The sequence below is a fragment of the Triturus cristatus genome, chromosome 1_2, assembly GCF_964204655.1.
Source record: "Triturus cristatus chromosome 1_2, aTriCri1.1, whole genome shotgun sequence".
NCBI lineage: Eukaryota > Metazoa > Chordata > Amphibia > Caudata > Salamandridae > Triturus > Triturus cristatus.
The window spans coordinates 768991315-769012240 of record NC_140580.1 but is presented as its reverse complement, the minus strand read 5'-3'; the positions used below and the strand labels follow the sequence as shown (position 1 = coordinate 769012240).

Sequence of the window (20926 nt, the reverse complement as noted above, 5' to 3'; positions counted from 1 at the left end):
ACACAAGGGGAATTTGGGTGCTCCTTCGACAATTAAGGAGGCACACAGTAGTGGGTCTGTAAGTTCAATCAATGATTAGCCTTGAGGAAACCAACATTAACACCACAATAGAGCGTGTAGGTGTGCTGATACTGTTGCAACAGCCAAGAAGTGTTTTTTGACACATATGCACCAGTAGAGGGTGGGTCAGTGAGGCCAGCGAGTAGCAAGATGGTGGTTTCCAGATACCGCAGTATGTGATGTAGCAGGCCACCCATAAATGGGTACAGTGCAGTCAAATATGATCCTCAGCCACAATTGGATACCTCTGGGGTCTACCCAGCGTCGTAGTTGGGGCTACCCAGGTGGAGCCTCAGCTCCACAGAACATACTGCTTGTGCCAACCTGAAAGCAGAGTTGCGGCACCTTATGGTAAAACACTTCACCCGCATAAAAGTAGGTCATTTGGAGTTATTTTTATTTGCACAACTGAAAACAACTAAGTTAAGAGTTATCTTCAGGGCTGCAACAAATAGGAGTAATGTATTACAGCAAACTCTTTTGAACTAATGAGCTTAAAATTCACAAACCAGTGCTGTATTACCAAAATGTATGCAGGTCACTTTGCATGTTCTTACCGTGTACTAGGATTGTTTTTCTGCTGGTGCAATGTCTCTCTTCTGCCTCAGTTTTCTTCTCTTCCTTTATGTCTGTTTTTTTACTCTCTGTTTCTCGGTCTATCTCTGCTGATGGCAACCATCGATTTCTTCTTTGTGGACTTGATCTCTGTCCTCCATCACATTGAAAAGCAGGCATCTTTCAGTACTTGATGATCACAGTTAACAGAATTCGCTGATTTTGGTTTGTTTCTGGCTACTCTGTTTGCGCTTTAATTGAAAAGACTCTTACTAGCTGATCTTGTCTAAAAGCGCTTTCCACGCTTTTCGTACCACAGCTGATTTCTTGTGAAAGCATCATTATTTGTCAGCGTAACCACTGATCACTTGGACAGTATCACTACCTTTGCACAGCCATCTACTTTTACAAAGGTTATCTTGCTGGAATTTATTAACTGCGAGGTGCGTCAACCGGCATTTGGCTCTGCAAACATTTGGTACTCCGACTTATATATAACTTTTTACGTTTTCTTGTTACTTTCCACTGTGACAGTCCTCTTATGGTCAAGTTGAGTATCACTGACCTTTAGTTTAAATTTGATAGGATCCAACAATACAATCGGTAATGGTGTCTCTGCTCTTTTAGCTTTGGCGAATGCAGTCTGGACGGAATCATGAAGTGTCTTCACGGGGCAATAATTCTGCGTCGAACCCAGACAACAAAGCTACTGCAGAAGTGTATCAGAAGTGCAGAACAGGTAACATTGATACATTTGCTGTTTTTAGGTGGTGCTCTTGCTAATGAAAGGCTGCTTAATGGCATTCAGAAGGGGGTAAGAGAGATACAGGTGAGGTTGGGGCCATCTAAATAGATGCATCCTTAGGCCTCTCCTGATGCCGAGATGGTCTGGTTCGAGGTGAAAGAGGAATTGAGTTCCAGAAGAGGCTCATGCACTCCGCATTCCCCTCAAACAAGCCTGCATCTCACTAGATGCCGGCATGGTGTTTTCGGGTGGGAGAGGTAAAGATGGAACCTGTACATGGGCATCCACGGATACAAGGCACAGAATTTTGGATCGTGTAGAAGATTGTTGAGAAACATCAGGTTATGCTCGATGAAGAGGTGTGCAGCAAGACCTTGCACTCTTTGTAGCATCAAAACTGACTTATCTGATGGGGCTGTCACCTTTGTTGTGGGCGTTCATTCTGGTTATGATGACACAGGGACAATGGTGATCTCTGCGGCAAGAGGTCCTACATCGGATTCCACAAAGGGCACATTTTAGAGGAGGCATTTTTGGTGACATTGTTCACCAGAGGCAATCAGTGAACACGTTTATGATAGAGAAGATGGCTGGTAGATGGTAAGCACAGCACCGCATTGGCTATCATTGTGTGGTAAGAGACTTGAGGCACTATAGCACCCACCACACCTAGTTTATTAGTAGATAGAACTACCAGAGCCGACAACAGGAACAGGTCCTGCAGGAGCCGGAGTGTCTCAGCAAGTGTCAAGCACAGAATGCTAAGGAGACTCCAGAACACACACTCTGTTCTAAGCTTAGACCATTACAGCAAAGTAGATCAATAAATACGACGTAAACTGAAAACAATAAACAACACATTCTACACACTGTTGTAGTGATGACATTTGATGGGAAAACAAAGTAAAATAATGTGTAAATATTGTTGTCAATCTCAAAAGAACTCGCCTTTCATCCAGCTCAGTTACAGAATATCAGAATAGGGACCTCATACTTGTCTCTGACTTGGCTGTGGATAGGAAGGTCCTGCTTTGTGAGAGTGGTCAGTCTTAAATGTCTTATTTTCCCCTATCAAGATGACTCCATCAGAATATGAAGCCAATAGGCTTTCATCGCAGTTGGTCACTCAGCAAGACTCATCCTCACGGCCAGGTTCTCAAGCAAAGACCATTCTTGTTCAGTATTGAGAATGTTCAGCCTACTCCTCTGCATCCTTCTATTTCTCTCCAACAAACATGAGAATCAGTAAAGACAACTCTGAAGCGAAGAACTAAGTATTGTTACTGAAGTCCCGGCTCATGTTCAGGGATTCAATATTGGTCACTCTTCTTTTATGTTTTCTGCTTCAGGTGCTCATCTCATTTCTTGGCTTTTAGAAGCTACTAACCTGGGGCATCAGGCACCGTTTAAGCTGATTAAACACAGTACAGCCCCTGACCTCTGGGCTTGCGCTCCACTTCCCTATCTCTGCCGCATAGCTCCGTGACTGAGACTGCGATCAGCATCAACGATCCAGTCACCGCTGCCGTCAGTTCGCTCCTTCTGCCCGAAGTCTGTTGGCATTTAACTTTTGGTATTTCATTTTAGTCTGATTCCTGTTGGTATTTAACTTTTAACATTGTCTTGTCGTTGTTTGGCCTCTATTTGGTTACCTGCATTTTGTTATGTGTTTATTTTTCGTGCCCCGCACAGCCACCGCTGTTCCTGCTTTCCGCCTTCCCACCTCTCTGACTGCCACGCCCACCTCCTAGGGCTACATATGGAAGCCGCTGAATGGCTGCACTACTGGTGTGCTGAAGGCACACCAAAGGCAAGCCAGCCTTCACCGGTCCGTACATGGACTACGCTCAGCGCCAGGACCCCTGACCCACCCGCCGATACACTGTCAAGGAATCCCTGGACCTGAACCCCAGATACCGAAACACCAGTTGCTTCACATCCTTGCCACAATCTTCCCAAAAACCTTCACCTACATCCACTGCCGCTTCTCCTGCAATACAGCCCCAGATGAATCCCATGCCACTTTTACTCAGAAGACCACGACCAACCCAGAACCGCTTCAATGCAGCCTGATCAATGCCCGCTCCCTCTGCAACCACGCCGCGGACATCTGGGACACCATCACCACCCTCTCCACAGACATCGGACATCGTCTTCATCAGCAAGACATGGCTCAACCCCTCCTTCAACCCCGACATCACCAGCGCCACTCCCGACAGCTACAAGATGATACACCAAGACTCCAACGACAAACACAGCAGGGGCATTGCCATCATCTTCAGAGAAACCATCAGATGCTCCATCACCAATGACAACCATACGCCTCTTATGGAACACCTCAACTCTCGACTACAAACCAACCCCAAGACCACGATAGGAGGCACCCTCACCCACAGGAACCTGACCACCCTTCTGCGAAGCCATCTCAAACCTCATCCCCGCCTTGCCATCGATTCCCTCCACTGCATCCTGCTTGGCAACCTTGATGTCCACGTCAATTACCCCAATGAATTCAACTCTACCGTCCTTCTGGACAACCTCAACAACATTGGCCTCACCCAACTGGTCACTAAACCATCTTCACCTCCAGCGACAGAATCAAATTCACCCATGTCACAGAACTCACCTGGACTGACCACGCCATCTTGCACTTCTGAAACCCAGCCCCCCGACTGCCAAGCACCACAGCACCCCCCCACTTCAGCAGGAGCAAGGTAACTGAGACTCTATGGACACATGCCCTCTGCGCCCCACAACCCAAAACTTCGGCGGACCTTGACCAGACCGTCCAGAACTTCACCACCTGGATCAACAAATGCGCCAACAGATTTGCCCCACTCAAACCACTCAAAACCATCATAACCTCAAAACAAGCCAGCTGGTACACCCCAGAGCTCAGAACCACTAAGTGCAACAGCTACCTACTCGAGAAACGCTGGTGCGCCACCAAGAGCCCCTCGGACAGAGCCACATACCAAGCAGCTCTCAGCAACTACCATCAGAGCATAAAGGAAGCCAGGAGAGCAGCAATCATCGCCCACATCAACACCGCAGCCAACCACACAAAGAAAATCGTCAAAGAATACTCCAACCCGACAGCCACAGAGAACACCATCCACCCCCCCAAGAACTCTGCAACTCTCTCTCAGATTAATTCCACAGCAAGATTGCCACCATCTACATCAACTTCTACACCCAACCCCTCACTCTCAGCCTCGACAACCTCAACCAACCAGCAAACGCCAGCCAGACAATAAGCTCCTGGTCACCGCTCACTGCCCAGACCACCACAACCATCATGTCGTCCATCCATTCTGGGGTGCCCAACGACCCCTGCACTGACCATCTATTCCACCTCAGAGCCAACCCGATCTGCGTGGAACTCACCAGCACCCTCAACATCTTCATCTACAAAGCAAGCTTCCCAGACCTATGGAAAGACGTAGTGGTCATCTCCTTCCTGAAGAAGCCCACGGCCGACCCCACCGACCGCAAAAATTACCAATCAATCTCTCTGCTCCCATACCCAGCCAACGTACTTGAGAAAGCCATCAACCAACAGTTCACCGAATACATGGATCAAAACCACCTACTTAACACCTCTTAAACAGAATTCAATGCCGAACATAGCACTGAGACCAAGCTGATTGCTGCCACAGATAACATCAGAACTCTCCTCGATCGTGGTGAAACAGTGGTCCAGATCCTCCTTGACCTCTCTGCTGCGTTCAAACACCATCTCCCACCACACAATCATCGACAGGCTCCACAACATCAGCATACAGCAGAGCCCCCACAAGTGGATCGCCTCTTTCCTTTCAGGACAAACCAAGAGCATCCAACTGCCCCCCTTCACCTCCGCACCCACGAACATCATTTGCGGCGTACCCCAAGGATCATCACTCAGCCCCACCCTGTTTCACATCTACATGGCCCCCCTAGCAAACGTTGTCAGATCCCATGGACTCAACGTAATCTCCAATGCAGACGACACTCAACTAATTCTCTCGCCCAAAACCAAATTCCTAAACGCCATGACCAACATAGCCAAATGTATGAGAGTCAGCTGCCAATGAGAGACAGCTGCCGATAAGAGACAGCTGCCTTAAAATCAGTTCTGACAAAACAGAGGTACCGATCTTTGGAAGAACACTTCCATATGGGACCACAGCTGGTGGCCAGCAGAACTCGGACCAAGTCTCACACCGACAGCCCATGCACACAACCTTAGCATAATCCTCGAAAGCCAACTGACCATGAAATGACAAGTCAACGCAGTTGCTTCCTCCTGCTTCTACACCATTTGCATGCTCTGCAGACTCTACAGATGGTTCCCTATCGACACCAGAAGGACCATCACATAAGCCCTCATTACAAGCCTCCTTGACTGTGGCAACGCTCTCTAACCCGAAATCTCCACCCAGCTCCTCAAAAGGCTTCCGACTATACAGCACACTGCAGCATGACTCATCCTGGACCTCCCCAAATGGACTCACATCACCCCTCACCTCAGAAACTTCCACTGGCTCCCCATCCAGAAGAGATGCTAGTTCAAGATCCTCACACACGCATACAGAGCTCTCCATGATCATGATCCATCATATATCAACCAGCAACAGAACTTCCACCTGCCCTATAGACTCCTTCGCTCTGCCTCCCTCCCCCACCCCCACATCCATTGTAGCCGCAGTGGGGCAGCTCCTTATCTTTCAACGCTGCCAAGACCTATAACGGCCTGCCCCTCCAACTCCAAACAGTACCCTTCCTGGTGGACTTCAGAAAGATACTCAAGACATGGCTTTTCGACAGAGACACTGCACCCTCAGCACCCAGATACCCTTAGGGGTGACAGTGCTGCGCTATACAAATACTTACTGATTTATTGAGTGAATTGTTTCTCAGTCTTGAGGGCTCACAAAACATGATGATGGGGAAAAGCACGGTGATAGTGCAGATATTTGGGCTATATCGCACAAGTGGATTGTAGAACATATCGTCACTCATTATCATTTTTGCTTTCAAGATACCTCACATGCACACATGCAGAAACATACACACTTACATTCACACATCCACACACTTATATTGCAAGAGAGACCAGCAGCATATCTTTGAACATTAATATTTGCAACAGTCACACAGGCCTATTGCTTGCAATATACATAAAGTGGACGTTGGGTCTACCCCTTTCGACCATTGTCTTTCTTCGGCCAGCCTCTTCAAGCCAAGGGGTTGACACTGTGTCAATCATATCTTTGCTCATCTCGCTGAGGTAGTCATCTCTCTCCCAATGCTATTGGTTGTTTGAGCGTATCCTTCCACATCCACTCTAGTGCTCACATTAAACTGCATAAGGCACTACTTTATAACTATATTATTATCTGTCTATTGTCGCTGGCTCCCTCCCACTTTTTACACATTGATGTGCTAACACTGCATAGTTAGTACATAAAACCCAGACCTACTGGCCTTGCAAATACTGGTCATGAGTACCTCAACTTCATGGCACACACTCACAGGACAGCGGCAAACCTTCCCAAAAATACCATTGCCTAGTTACGCAATAGAAATTAATGAAAACGTCCACAAACTAAAAGTTGGAAAGTTTGTTTGTCTTAGAGGAAGCCTGAAATTAACTAGGCTCAATGTGTATCTTAAGATGTCTGTACACGCTCAGATGTACTCAAGAATGTGCACAAATTCGGTTTTAACATCTGCTCTGACTCTAGGTCTCAGTTCTTTGATGCACCAATTGAGATTACAATAAGGAGCCACACATATCTTTTAAGTAAAACTCCAACCTAACCCCTTTCTGTCCTTACACCCGAGTGAGGACCTTTACTTCTACTTTGAGAGGTTCCAGCGGGCGACCACATGGGTCTAACCACCTGGTATTTGCTATTAGCCAGGGTGGGTCTTTAAATAGGCTGACCACTGGCACTGATCTCCTTCCTAAGTATTATATATTTAGTTTATTAATAACAATCTCTTTCCAAAAGGGATTTTTCTTAGGCCTTGGAACTCAGAACTAAGAAACGAGGAAAAAAGGAAGTGTAGGAGATTGCAGCAACTTCACGAACCAAAGGTTGCAGCCATAAGATTAAGCAGGCAGATTTTAACATCTCTCTAACCCTCAAAAAGGTAGACAGCTGTTTAATATCTCCCAGCAATCTATCAGAGGCCTCGAACTCATCTTGAATTAGCCTTATTTGGAATCTGGAGACTGTGGTTTTGACTTTCAATACATCCTCATTCCAGGCTATTGAAAAATGTCAACATCACAAAATAAAATGGTGGACGGAGTGTGGAAACTTATCAAACACTCACCCCCAGTCACAAATCTGGGTTTAATCAATCGCTATTTTGCACACCACGTCACCCCAAATGTGCCCCCTTAAGTAAGGAGTTAACTAAAAGACAACAACCTTCTGCACCCTGGTTTTCCCCTGGATGGCATTGCAAGCAACTGGAATGAAAGTGGAGGAAGCAGTTTGACGAGGATGTCAGAGCAGCGTATAAATCGGCCTTGAAAGTCACATGAAAGAATATCGGCCAAGCACAGGGCGGCTTTGGGAAGTCACGTGGATAAATTTAATAGGACAAAGGATATGTTTAAGAGTGTTCGATCTTTCCTATCCCCAGCCACAAATCAACAGAAAGTTGCAGCATCACAATTTTTGGGCGACAGTCTCTCAGAGTATTTCCACAAGAACGTGGAGGGCACTTACTCCCACTTTGATAGTGAAAAGAAGGTAGGCATTTCTGACTATGACCCTAGTGGTCACTCCATGAGGGACGGCCCAGTATTGAACACTTTTGAGGCTATTTCTTTGGGTTATTCCAAATCAGCTACTTGTAATGAGAGCTATGGATCACCATTAGATCCCTGCCTTCCACACCCACCCCATAGCATAGAACTGGTGGATTTAACGACGAATCCAGTAATTAATAGGTTATTAATAAGTCACTGGCACCAGGATCCATCCCTTTTCACTGGAAGAAAGCACAGGTCCTGCCTCTCTTAAAGAAGAGGAATTCTGACCCTTCCATCTTGAGGAGCAATTTTAGGCCAATAACTCTGCTCCCAGCTTTAGGGAAAATGTTGGAAAAACTGGTGAAGTAACTGCTTTAACACCAGAAGTGCTGTTCCAAAAAAGGCTTAAGACTCTACATTTTGTAGAAATGTAGGACCCCTTTGAATTCCCTCCTGGTCAGTGCTGAGCTGTTTTTGCGCAAAAGAAAAGGCAATTAATCAATTAATTGTTCATTCAATGCTTCTCAACACAGAAAATCTCTGGTCCTCTTTCCAACAAAGTTAAACTTGAACCTTGAATCTTTTGATACCACTGGACCACCTGAGCACAGAGCTGAGATGCTGAGTCCTAGGTTTGAGTTGTAGTGTGCCTGGAGTAAAAGCACTGATAGCCAAGATGTTGTGCTGTTGCATCTGGCCCCGATACATGTGCATCACAACGCTCCTTGTCTAGTTTCAGAGGACTCAAATGAAAACTTTGTGTGTGGAACGGCAACATTCATTGTCCATCTCCACGGTCCTGTGGATATGATCCCAGAATTACATTCTTGCGAATGCAGAATAAAATATTTCATTATTAAGCCACAGGCTATTCAGATCTTCTAGTGCACACACATGAACGGGAGGGACACTCATTTTGTGGATTGTGGGTCCTCACACAGGTAGCCAAATGTAATCAGTGGGAAACAACTAAGCAATCACTGCAGCACGACAGTGCCCCTCTTTTGCCTAAAGTCATGTAAAAACAGCTACGTGCCACATGAAATAAGCTATGAGAGAGAGTGAGAGAGGGAGGACCCGGTGACTGGCCAAGAAAATACACCATTCAATATGTGGTGAGTGAGCTATGAAATAAGCTGTGAGAGAGGGCGGGCCCGGTGATTGGCCTAGAAAATACACCATTCAATATGTGGTGAGTGAGCTATGAAATAAGCTGTGAGAGAGGGCGGGCCCGGTGATTGGCCTAGAAAATACACCATTCAATATGTGGTGAGTGGGCTATGAAATAAGCCATGAGAGAGAGTGAGAGAGGGCGAGACGGTGACGGGCCAAAAAAATACACCATTCAATATGAGGTGAGTGAGCTATAAAATAAGCTTTGAGAGAGAGTGAAAGAGGGAGGGCCCGGTGACTGGCTAAGAAAATACACCATTTAATATGTGGCGAGTGAGCTATGAAATAGGCTGTGAGAGAGGGGGGGCCCGGTGATTGGCCAAGAAAATACACCATTCAATATGTGGTGAGTGAGCTATGAAATAAGCTGTGAGAGTGGGTGGGCCCGGTGATTGGCCTAGAAAATACACCATTCAATATGTGGTGAGTGGGCTATGAAATAAGCTATGAGAGAGAGTGAGAGAGGGCGAGACGGTGACGGGCCAAAAAAATACACCATTCAATATGAGGTGAGTGAGCTATAAAATAAGCTTTGAGAGAGAGTGAAAGAGGGAGGGCCCGGTGACTGGCTAAGAAAATACACCATTTAATATGTGGCGAGTGAGCTATCAAATAAGCTGTGAGAGAGGGGGGGCGGTGATTGGCCAAGAAAATACACCATTCAGTATGTGGTGAGTGGGCTATGAAACAAGCTATGAGAGAGAGTGAGGACCCGGTGACTGGCCAAGAAAATACACCATTCAATATGTGGTGAGTGAGCTACTACTAAAAGGGTGCAGACTGACTCATTCGACCCTCCTAAATATGGTTATGTATCACTGCCTGGCCATATTAACTGACATCTAATTTTGCGAATTAAAACTAATCCGAAAATGTAATCATTAGTATTACCAACAGTGGCAGCAGCAATTACTGAACTAGGGTTAATTTTTAAATACTCGCAGCATTTAATTATCGCCGGGGCGGTGAGAGGATTTGGGTAAATTGATAAAACCGGTGCTTGTGGAATTTCCGCGCGCCCTGTAATTATGCTCCGTGTAGTGTCGCGGCAGCAAGGTGTTCTGGGGCGGCCTATTAAGCATTCCGTCCGTAAACGCTGATGGACGATTCTGCTGAACTAGGCATCCAATTTCGAAAGTAATAATCCACAAATCCAATTTGGAACGCAGTGGCAGCGGAGGCGCGTCAGCACATGTAACTATCGCGAGCCGCAAATTCAATTCCCAGCCTCTCCCACCGCCGCGCCGGCCGAGATTAAATATATTCTTCTCAATTTAACAACTTGCTGACCATAAATAAAAACAGTTTCTAAATATTTATTTGTTATTTAAACAAAACAACAACAGGTGAGACGGAGAGGCGAGGCGCGCGGAGGCTGGAGCTGTGCGCGGAGCTGCGCGTGGGCGGGGCCTCGGACGGAAGGCAGCGCTCCCGGCTTCCTGCAGTGACGGCGTTGGCCATATCCAGGTAAGAGCTGTTCTGTGGTGTGGAACATGCGGCGTGGGTAACCTGTCAGAAGTGTGAGAAGGAGTGCAGAGGGGATCTTCAGTGTGGTGGTCCCTACACAGTCCTGCCACAGCTGGACCACTACCGGCTTCAGAACACCTGAAAAGATTGATTAGGGACTTTATAGGGCTACCACTACCACAGGCCTCAAGGGAAATAGAAATTCTCCATTGAAATTCGTTGTAGAAGTTGTACAGTAGACAATAGATGTGGTTTTAGCTACACAGTAGGCAACAGCGCAGCATGTGCTATAGGCATAACAGATAAAAACTACGGTTTATGGAGAAGGTGGGTCGAATACTCTCCACTGTCCCAGGCAGCTCCCTGGAGCCAACGCTTCATGTGGCTCATGGAGGAGGTGGGGGGCCCTAGAGCTGAGCGTGCTTTTCTGGGGACAGCTTGTCTGGTTGCCAAGCGGGATGTGGCCAATGTTTTGAAAGAACAGGAGCAACCGACTGTTAGAAGTTGTCTTGCAGGGGTGGACTGGTGTGTCCATCAGGAGAAGCAGATTTTTAAGGCCTGTGGCTGTCCGAAGAAAAACAAACGTATATGGGGGAAACGGTGGAACTACTATGGTTTATCGATCTGATGATGCACTGCTGTATACTGTTGATGCTTGAGCTTGCTGTTATGCCGTGCTTGTACAACGACCAAACACTGCACTGTGTTCTGCTGTGTCTTCCGGCAAAACTTTCAATAAAATTGGCTATAAAAAAACAACGTTTTATTAGGTTAAATTTTAAACATTGTGACCTATGGAAATCACCAAATTTACAGTAATCTCAAGAGCTGGTTCACTATTGGAACCAAGAGACTTCCATGACCAATGCTGGTAGGGGATCTTATTCCTTCTTGTCTTTTACTGTCCATATTCTACAAGTTTTTCATTTATATTCGTGAGTTGGGATATAACTTTGAGATCCGTGGTAATGCTCTCTTGATCCCTATGGCAAGCGGCATTGTAGTCTACCACCGATGTAGGATGTTCTTTGCCGATAGACCTCTGCATGAGCTACAGGTGACTGATGACGGCTATTTTCTGAGGAACAATTTTGAGATTGGCAGGTAGAGTTAATAGGCCATTTTCAAGGCAAATTTAAAATGCTTTACAATCTTGTCAGGGGGGGAAAGGTAAGACTGCAAAAGTAAAATAAATAAAAAAAACAGAGTCTGGGGGACTAGGTCAGAAGCAGGGTGGCATACATCCTACTGATCTAAATATGAGTGTAAAGAAGTGAACTTGAGAAGAAATGAATGTTGGTGGGACAGTACCAAAGTCTGCTGCAGTCCTTTTTTTGTTTTGCTTTATACCTTCATGATTCTGATCGTACATGGAACTCTGTTAGCTAACACAAGCGAGAATATTTTGGATGTTATAAAATGTCCCAAAGAAACAGAGCTCTAAGACCATCAGAACTGATAAATAATATTGGATCTTTAATGTTAAGTGCAGGGCCAGCCATGCTGGTGTCATCATTTAAAAAAAAAAAGAAGTTTTGTCTCATTGTACAGCTTTTGATGGAGACATGAGGAGGATACTGGTGTATTATATAACAACAATGGCCAACATTACAAGATAGACTGAGCAAAATTAACTCATCTTTTCATTTGTTAATTTCCCTACGCCTGGTAATGAGTTGTTAGGTGTTGCCGTGCCTGGTTTTAACGGGTGTGGGATTCACCTGAATACGTTTTTTCAGCCAGAAAAATCACAAGAAACTTTGGGTGCAGCAGCCCAGCCTCAAACCTTATTTTTTGATAACAGGTGAGCACAGAATGCTCCCACTTTCTAGAAACAAGATTTTTTATCTTACTCCGTCACTTCCGTCCCTCCCCTGACCCACACAAACCCTGCACATATACGTACCACCTGCTCAGAGCAGCTAGTAAATGTATGCGATAAACCCCATAGAATTGTAAATTCTTTTTTGTTTTACAACTGGAAAAATAGGTACAACCCAGTATTTCCCTTTTCCATGGGGTCCAACTTCTAATAACATGATACTGGAGATATTTTACAGGACATTACCAGGAACATTGCATGCAATTTTACCATGGCCCCAGTACAGTGCAACTCGTAATTAGGTACTGTGCCTGACCAATAACATTTCCACATTTCAGTGCTATCAAAAACGTAAATCTTCATCCTTCTGCTCACCTTTGTGAAGACTGATCAGACGAATAATAGCAGAACCGTATTCCTCCGGTTGAGATTGAAGTGAAGCAGAAGTGATCTCCCGTGGAACAGGCCTGTGAGATCCACATTAGTTGATATTGGACTCGATCATCTGTGGCTTGCCCCAGAAGAGGCTAGCAGGGTGTCAAAAAAGGCAGACAATGAGGGCCTATTGGCAACACCAATTAGGCTTATTACAACGCCCGCCTAACTTGGGCTCCCTGTCGTCAGCCTTTTTAACGACCAAAGATGGGTATCAGCGGGAAGAGTTCCTCGACGAAATAGAGCCTTGCATTGCCAGGAAGCTCTTCCTTCAATTTAAATATGGAACACTACCGCTTGCCTCGTTTATAGCCAGGTGGGGACCATTGGCAAATTCAAGCAATGGTCACTGCCCATTCTGTGTGACATGGATCGAAACGATTGATCATGTTTTGTTTGCTTGCCCCAGTTACTGTATTGTAAGAAACAAGTGGATTGTGTCGCTCTGCCGAAACTTTGGCAATAGAGATTTCAGAGAAGCCCTTAGAAATATTAAATCTGATAATAAGCAATTTGTGGTTTTCGCAGATTCGATGTTTTCAATGCCCATGTGGAGAATTAGGCAAAGAGCATTTTAAAAATTACGTTATGTGTACCTTACTTGGCAGCTAATTCAGGTATCTCCCGGGTTTTGTATTGTTCAACTTTTAGATAATTTGAACCTCATATTTATTGTTATTTTAATTTGTTAAAACTATTCATATTTTTTTCTTTCTTCTATAGTTTTTTTTATATAATTGTACTTTTTGTGTCTTTGATTGCAAGTGTTTGCAGGATAAAGACTGTCGCTGTTGTGTAGCAGAAGAGTGATTGGGACTCCCCCGTAACCTCTTTAACCCATGTCTCTCGGACGTTCCAGAGGGATGTGATTAAGGCTACAATGTTCACCACATGATATGATGCCACTAGGGGAAACTGAGCTAATTTCTTGGACAAATGTGTCCAAAATGCCAATTTATCAAAGTGTCTCTTCCCATGGGACCATCCCGAAGTAACTCTTGAGACCCTTAGTGATAAAGTGGTGAGGCAACGTCATGTAATTGGAGATAACAGCACTGTCGTTAATATTCTATGGACGGAAAATATACCAAGAAGCACGATCCAATAGAAGAGAGCATAGTACATGACAGATGTCGCCATCTAGATTAGTTTTCTATACTTAAGAAGCTATGACAAGCAAGATTAACAGATCAACCAGTTCACCGTACCATAGACTGGGTGTACTAATCAGCAGCTATAACACTCCCTCGTGTTTCATACATTTCAGATATAGCATCACGAAGATCAGTATTCTATAGACAGCATGCAATAACAGGCAGCATTATCATGATGACAGGTTAATGCCCATCAATAGGATATAACAACTAGCACTGACATTGTACCATACAGCATTCGCGCCTGGCTTGACTCGTGGGTGGGGGGAGCTCGTTGGGGGGATCGCGCAGGGGGAGGTGGAGGAATTAAAAAAAACTTACCTTACTGGGTCCTGCGCCTCCTCCGCTCCTGGCTGGGTCCCGTGTTTTCCTGTTGCTTTCCTGCTCTCCTGCCTCCAGCAGGAACAGGAAGCAGGCAGCCTCCCTCCCCTCTCCTCAGCCAATCACAACGCTGCAATGGCAGTGTTGTGATTGGTGGGGACAGCGCCCAGCCAGGTGCTTATGGGGAGGCCATTTTCTCTATGTAGGCTGCATGCAGCCTACATACAGAAGATGCAGAGTGCGCATAACTGGTTTGGTCGGCCCCAGAGGGCCGACCAAACAGTCAGGGCCCACAGCATTGGGCCGCTCCTCCCCAACCAGGCATACCCTTCTTCTTTCTCACATCGCGAGAAACAGAAACATAAAATGGTTTTAAAAATACCATTTTATGTTTCTGTTTCTCGCACTGCGAGAAAGCAGTGGCGCGACCCTCCTACGCCCTACTGGAGGAGCCGCCCCTGCCATACAGCATCTTGAGAGAACCGTCGCCAACCAGCAACAAGCGCACATTACCCATTACAGTTTACCCCAGTCCTACTAATCCAGATTGCACCAATGTCGCATCATAAAAAATGCTAGAATCCAGAATATTGATGATGCCCGTACGATCGCCAACAAGGGTGATGCGTGAATCTTAGTGCTCCTGGACTTCCTAGAGGCATTTTTAGCTATTTACTGTCTGGCACTGTGAGAGACATTTCCTTGTGTATGGGCATTTCAGACACCATTTTGAAATGGCTCACTCCGTATCTCCGTGACTGGAAGGAGTTTGTTTGAATAAGTTACACCCCTCTCTACCACTGTGGAGAGAGTTTGTTGCCTACTATCTTCTCAGTCACAAAGCCAAAGGGACATTGCTCTTCAACAGTGTGCTGACGACACTCAACTATACCTCTAAGTTTTGTCTTGTCAGCAAGAAAGAACCATAAACTAATGTTATGCCTGGAAACTATGCAAACAAATATTTTTGCTGTGTGTTTTTTTAAAATATATATTTCATCATAACTACATAAGATACAACCTAAGGAAGGAAAGGGATACATTGACATAAATAATTTTTCGTACTGTGGTGCACTCCATATCACAAAGTACTGAATATTTCAGGGGGTGAATATTATGTATCACTTCAGACAGGTGAAAGTGTACCTCACGTAAAAAGTGCAGGGTCCTACACAGTGCAATATCTGTGTTAGGTGCTGAACTTTACGGGCATTTGCTGTGTGCAGTCATGCTTATAGATCTGGGTTCAATTGTCGAGGGTGGTGCTGGGTGCTGTACCAGAGTGGATGAAATAGAAACACAGCAGTACCCAGAAGTCTTTAGCCTAGATGCACGAGGGTAGGATTTCTGTTAATTGTAAACAGGGCATGTTATAATTGAAGTAGGAAATTATCATCTTTTGCATGATGTCCCTCCCAGGCTTTTTGCTGGCTTTCAAATTCTGTGCACTTTACCCTTGCTAACCAAAGGTACAGTGCCTGTGTTCCAACTTTAAGCATGGTTGAGTTTCCTTATTTCTAATTTGTATACTTAACTTACTTGTAGGTCCCTATATATGGTGCAAAAAGTGTATCCAGGGCCAGGAAGGTAAATGCCACTTGTAGACTGAAGCGCCTATTGTGCCATCCACTACAGTGACAGTGCAAACATGGCTACATGCCTACTCTATGTAGTGTGGCTGCTGCGGTGTACATCGTGCAGTATAACTCTTTTTGACAGGTGAAAATCTCCCTTTTAAAACCTAGTAAGTCATCCCTATGTGAGTCTTGTAACCCACAAGTAGGGTCCATGTAGAAAATTAATGCTACTATGTCCCCACAGCAATACGTTATAAACAGGTTCACAGTGGCAGTCCTATATACAAAACTAGAGTACAGATTAAAATAGTAATACTGAATCTCAGAAAAGGGAAGCATTTTTAATAGCTATTAAAAATCTAATTCAATGGTGAACTTGTATTTTTAATAAATATTAAAGGAAAGTAACTTTTTGATAAGTCACCCTTTCCCTGCCTGAAGTTTCTGGAGAATAATTTGCACTAGCTCTCTGACTTCTTCCAGCCTCTGCTCTGCCTTGAATAGATGTGAATGAGGTGTAAAATGCCTCCCTGGAGCAAATAATATGCTGACCTGAATAGACCGAGATGACTCCTCAGAGCTTAAACACTTGTGCAGGGTGGGGGTTGTGGACCTCATTTTGACATCAGTGTGTCAAATCCTGCTTAACAGGTCTGTTGAGCCACATGTAACACTTGGGGCACACTTGAAAGGAGAGATCAGGATGCTAAGACAATTCTTGTTGCTCCCCTGTGTGGTTGCTCAAGGACCTTGCTTTTGAACTACCAGACATCTGTTGCTGGATTTGTTGTGGGTACAGTGCATGCTTAAAACTGGATTTTAGTGTTATGTGTGGGAGGAGACTCTGCATATCATAGTACACTTCCCACTCACACCCCCAGCGTCATAGCCTAGGCTTAGTGGGATGGTGACCTTTGTCATCTTGGATTTGCCCAGGCATATTACATTTTGGACTTGTTTGCAAAATTGATTTGCGTAACAGATAATTCACACACTTCACTAGCATAATTTCAGTTTTTGGTGGCCCCATATTGATTACGCTCTCTAGCTTTTGAGCTGACAACCCTTACTAGCCAGATTGTGAAGAAATAATGAACGTCTTGGGAAAAGACTGTTGTTCCCAGTCTCTGTTTAGCACTTTCCATGTTGAGCTCTTGTACAGTAGTTTCAACTTTTATATAGCTCTTACTACTCCACCCTTATGTGAGGCGCTGAAGTGCTTCCCTACATGGGTAGCATGTTACACCATATATTGTGTGTGTTTGCAAGTGTGTGTTTTTTGTTTTGATCCTATGTGGGAAGTATTTCCATGCCGTGCGCTTACCGTGTTATGGGACACAATGCCTAGCAGTATGATGGATGAAGAAGTGTGAGCGAAAGGCACACAGTTAGGGTTTTTAGTAAACTGGCTGCTTGGAACAGCTCATTATTTTCCTTTATGCTGTTTCTTGTGATCATAGTCCAGTTTGCTTGATACTGCACTGTGATGTCCATTCTGAGATATTTTGTTTAAAGTTTATAGTCCTGAGGAGGAAGTCATGGTGGAGAGATCTGCTGAGATGCACTTTAGTATTATCATTCCATATTTGATATTCATTGTGCGATGTCAATAAGTGGTCATAGTATGTAGCGTATTACTGGGACCTGCAGTGATGGATCAAACTAAAATCGTCCATAGGCCAGTGGTTTGTGGCAAACCTCTTCAGTCTCTTCATGACTGTTCATTTGGTGATGGAGAGCTTATTGCTGTGGACTGCTGCAGTACTGGGTGATAGACATGACACTTACCAGTTTTGTCTTTTGTGAGTGTGTAGCCATATAAGGATATTATTATGCAACCTGTATGAACTCCAATTGACTGCCCAACTGCTGAGTGTCATAATAATAGTATTAGTGTGGGCCGGGAGGTTTGTATTGTAATTACATTTAGTGCTTACTACCCATGATAAGGCATGATGTACTTTATGCCAGGCAACACGCCCCTCTGGAACCCAAGGCAGTGGTGTTTTTAGAGGTTATTGGGATTCATCCTGTGCTCTCAGGGACACCATATTAGTGCATTTACTCGAGTTTCTACGTGGTAGAATAAATTATAGGAGTTAGGGTTTTCTTTATTTGGGGGGGCTGGTGTGGTATGTGAATTAATGCAAATGGCTGGTGGTATTAATAGATTATTCACAGGAGATTAGATATTGTTAGGTTGTGGGGATATTACTTCTGAAGGAGAGGTTGTGATCTTTGAGGTGAGATCTGGTACTAGCAGAAAAAAGAATTTTCAAACTTTCCTAGCACAAGATGGTGTAGTCCAATAACTTGAATGAGCTCATCAGTTAAAGGGATTTCTCTAGCTTTCTGCAAAACATTTTAGATGAGCAGTAACACAATAACAAACAGAAAATCTCCAAGACTCCAGCAGAAATAAATGCTCTAAAGATTCTAAGTGCAAATGTGCAAGAATATTTTGCAGAAGCTAGTAGAGAAATACGCTAATTCCAATGCTCTGTAACGCAAATCCTCATAACCTAATACCCTAATCCTACCAGGTCTCTGAGCATTCCTGTGGCTAAGTGGAGATGCAGAATTCCTTACTGGCAGCACTGTCTTAAAACCTTACTGGCGTCGTACGATCCTCTATTGTCCAATATGTTCAAACAAGGTTGTGTATGGTAGGTTCAAGTTACGTTAATGGGCATGGTATGGGCAAGAGCAGTAAGTTAATAGGTCTATTCTCACTTGGACCTGTACTAGATAACATTGCAGTGCAGTCATCTCTGGTGGAGTGATATAGGTGTGTTCTGAAAAGGGACAATTATGAAGGCACTGTTCCTGGATCGAACTCTGAGGGTTGTATCAAATTCCAGTGCTGAAGGTGGAGAAATTTTCAACAAAGTCAACGATGGCAGGCACATCTTCACTATGATAAATGTTGTGGGTATGATTACTAAAGCTACTGCTAGGGGTCAGTTTTACTAGACCCATTATTCTGTGGTTCCTCGAATGAATGCGCTAGAAGGCCAATTCATACCAGGATCATTGATGACAAGGACCTATGCTTGGGCCATTTTAACTGGGGTCAATGCTAGGGCTAGTCCCACTAGTATCAATACAAGGAATTTTAAGATTAAGATAAATGCTGGATAATTCCTAACAGGGCCATTGCTAAGCCATTCTCATGGCAACTGGAAGCAGGAGCAGGAACAGAATTCCTACATGGACCAGTGCCAGGAGCATTTGCTGTAGAACCAATACTTTAGACACTTTTACTGTACCTTTTTATGGGGGATATTCTGACCAGTCCCACTGCGTTGGACTATGTTCATTAAAAAGCAATTGTTGTAGTCATTCCCACCAAGACTGCTGCAGTGCTATGACTTATCACTGGGGTCATCACTCTAGACTTACTTACCAGCATCGGGGACATTCTAAGTAAGAGACATACTGAGGTCCCAGCAGCAAAGCCAGTTTTGGCATGCTTACAAATATTTCTCCTGCCTTGTAGGTTTGAGACACTCTTATATCTCGAAACACTCTTGGCTTTAGCTCAGGAAGGTTCTGGTCACCTCCATCTTAGGCCAAACATGTCGTCATGGACAAGTCTACTTCAACTACTATAAAAGTGATGTAATTGAGTTCCCTATTTTAGAGAAAATTTTGAATTGAGGAGTCACAATTTCCTGTGGATAAAACCACCTGTGGATATGTGTTCAATTAAAAAAGGATTTCCCGTTGGGCAAGTGTTTGAGTTTATACAATGCTGTGTGAGCTATATACATCTTCTCGGGCTCTGATAGGCTGCACTTTCTTGAGAGCTCTCTTCCTTGACTGTGATCATTGGGCGTATATTCCCAGTTGACTTGGCCCACTTGATTAAGTTTAAAGTTTCTCATTACTTTCTAATGTTCTGAACCAAATTTTCATACTGATGTCTATTACTTTTCTTCTTTCTCTATAGAAACCACACAAAACTGCTAGCTGGGGATAAGAATGGGAAGCTGTACTGCTGGTCCATTGATGGGTAGGAGTCTAAGGATTTTACTTCATCTTGACCTCCTGACTCCTGCGGACACCTGAGGAAGGAATATGGTGCGAGGACTTCAAAAAAAGGGAACCCTTTTTCAAAGACAGACTTTTCTAGCCTGCTGGTCCAGACACTTGGGAAAAAGATAGGAGGGTCGTACAGAAGTGTTACTCCCTGTCACGGCCTGATTGGACATTACTGCTGTCCTTCTCTGCAGTGGAGATCCACAGGATGAGTCAGGTCCTGGCAAGACGCCCTGCCGTACCTCATTGGAGGTTCTTCCTACTTCTTCAAAACCTAAGCCAGATATAGCGCAAAATCGTCGAGACACAGAGGCGCTTCAGAACGTGGACCCTGCTAGAGTGTGAAGCTGTTTTAGGAAGTCCCCAACATGGCCCTCCAACATCATTAAACCTGCTTTACTGAGATTTACCGATTAACTTCCTTACTCTCATGAAATCATTGCAATAAAGACTTTGAATGTAGTTCTGTAATAAGTAAAATAACATGAAATTAAGAGGTACACTGTAAGATATAATAATATACAGAGTGAGAAATAAAGCAATTTATGAGTTGAACAAAAGCTGACAGTGACCTGGTTCATACATTCGGAAGGGACCTTCTTCATATTCATCAGTTTTCTGGCTAAAAATAACATTTAATTTCTTAAACTCATAGGCATCAAGGCATTTCAAGAAAAAACACTGTCTTATGGGAAGGAATTAGTATAAGATAACTTTATGGAGTTCCCTGGACTAGTGCAGGTTGATTTGTGCTCAAAACTGAGAGACCACCCTACAAATTTCTCAACTACACCAAGAAACGTATCACCATTGTGAATGTAT

At 44.5% G+C, this 20926-nt stretch overlaps 1 protein-coding gene across 2 annotated transcripts in view; it reads left to right on the top strand.

Moving 5' to 3' along the window:
- The window catches only part of WDFY4 (WDFY family member 4), an 821140-nt gene extending 800476 nt beyond the window's left edge, over window positions 1-20664 (top strand). For both annotated transcript variants that reach the window (XM_085608765.1, XM_085608766.1), the window contains 3 exons: window positions 1243-1354; window positions 10634-10754; window positions 20016-20664. In XM_085608765.1, the coding sequence (XP_085464891.1) occupies window positions 1243-1354; window positions 10634-10754; window positions 20016-20082 (300 nt within the window). In that variant the 3' untranslated portion in view covers window positions 20083-20664. The remainder of the gene's footprint in view (window positions 1-1242; window positions 1355-10633; window positions 10755-20015) is intronic.
- Window positions 20665-20926: the final 262 nt, after the last annotated feature.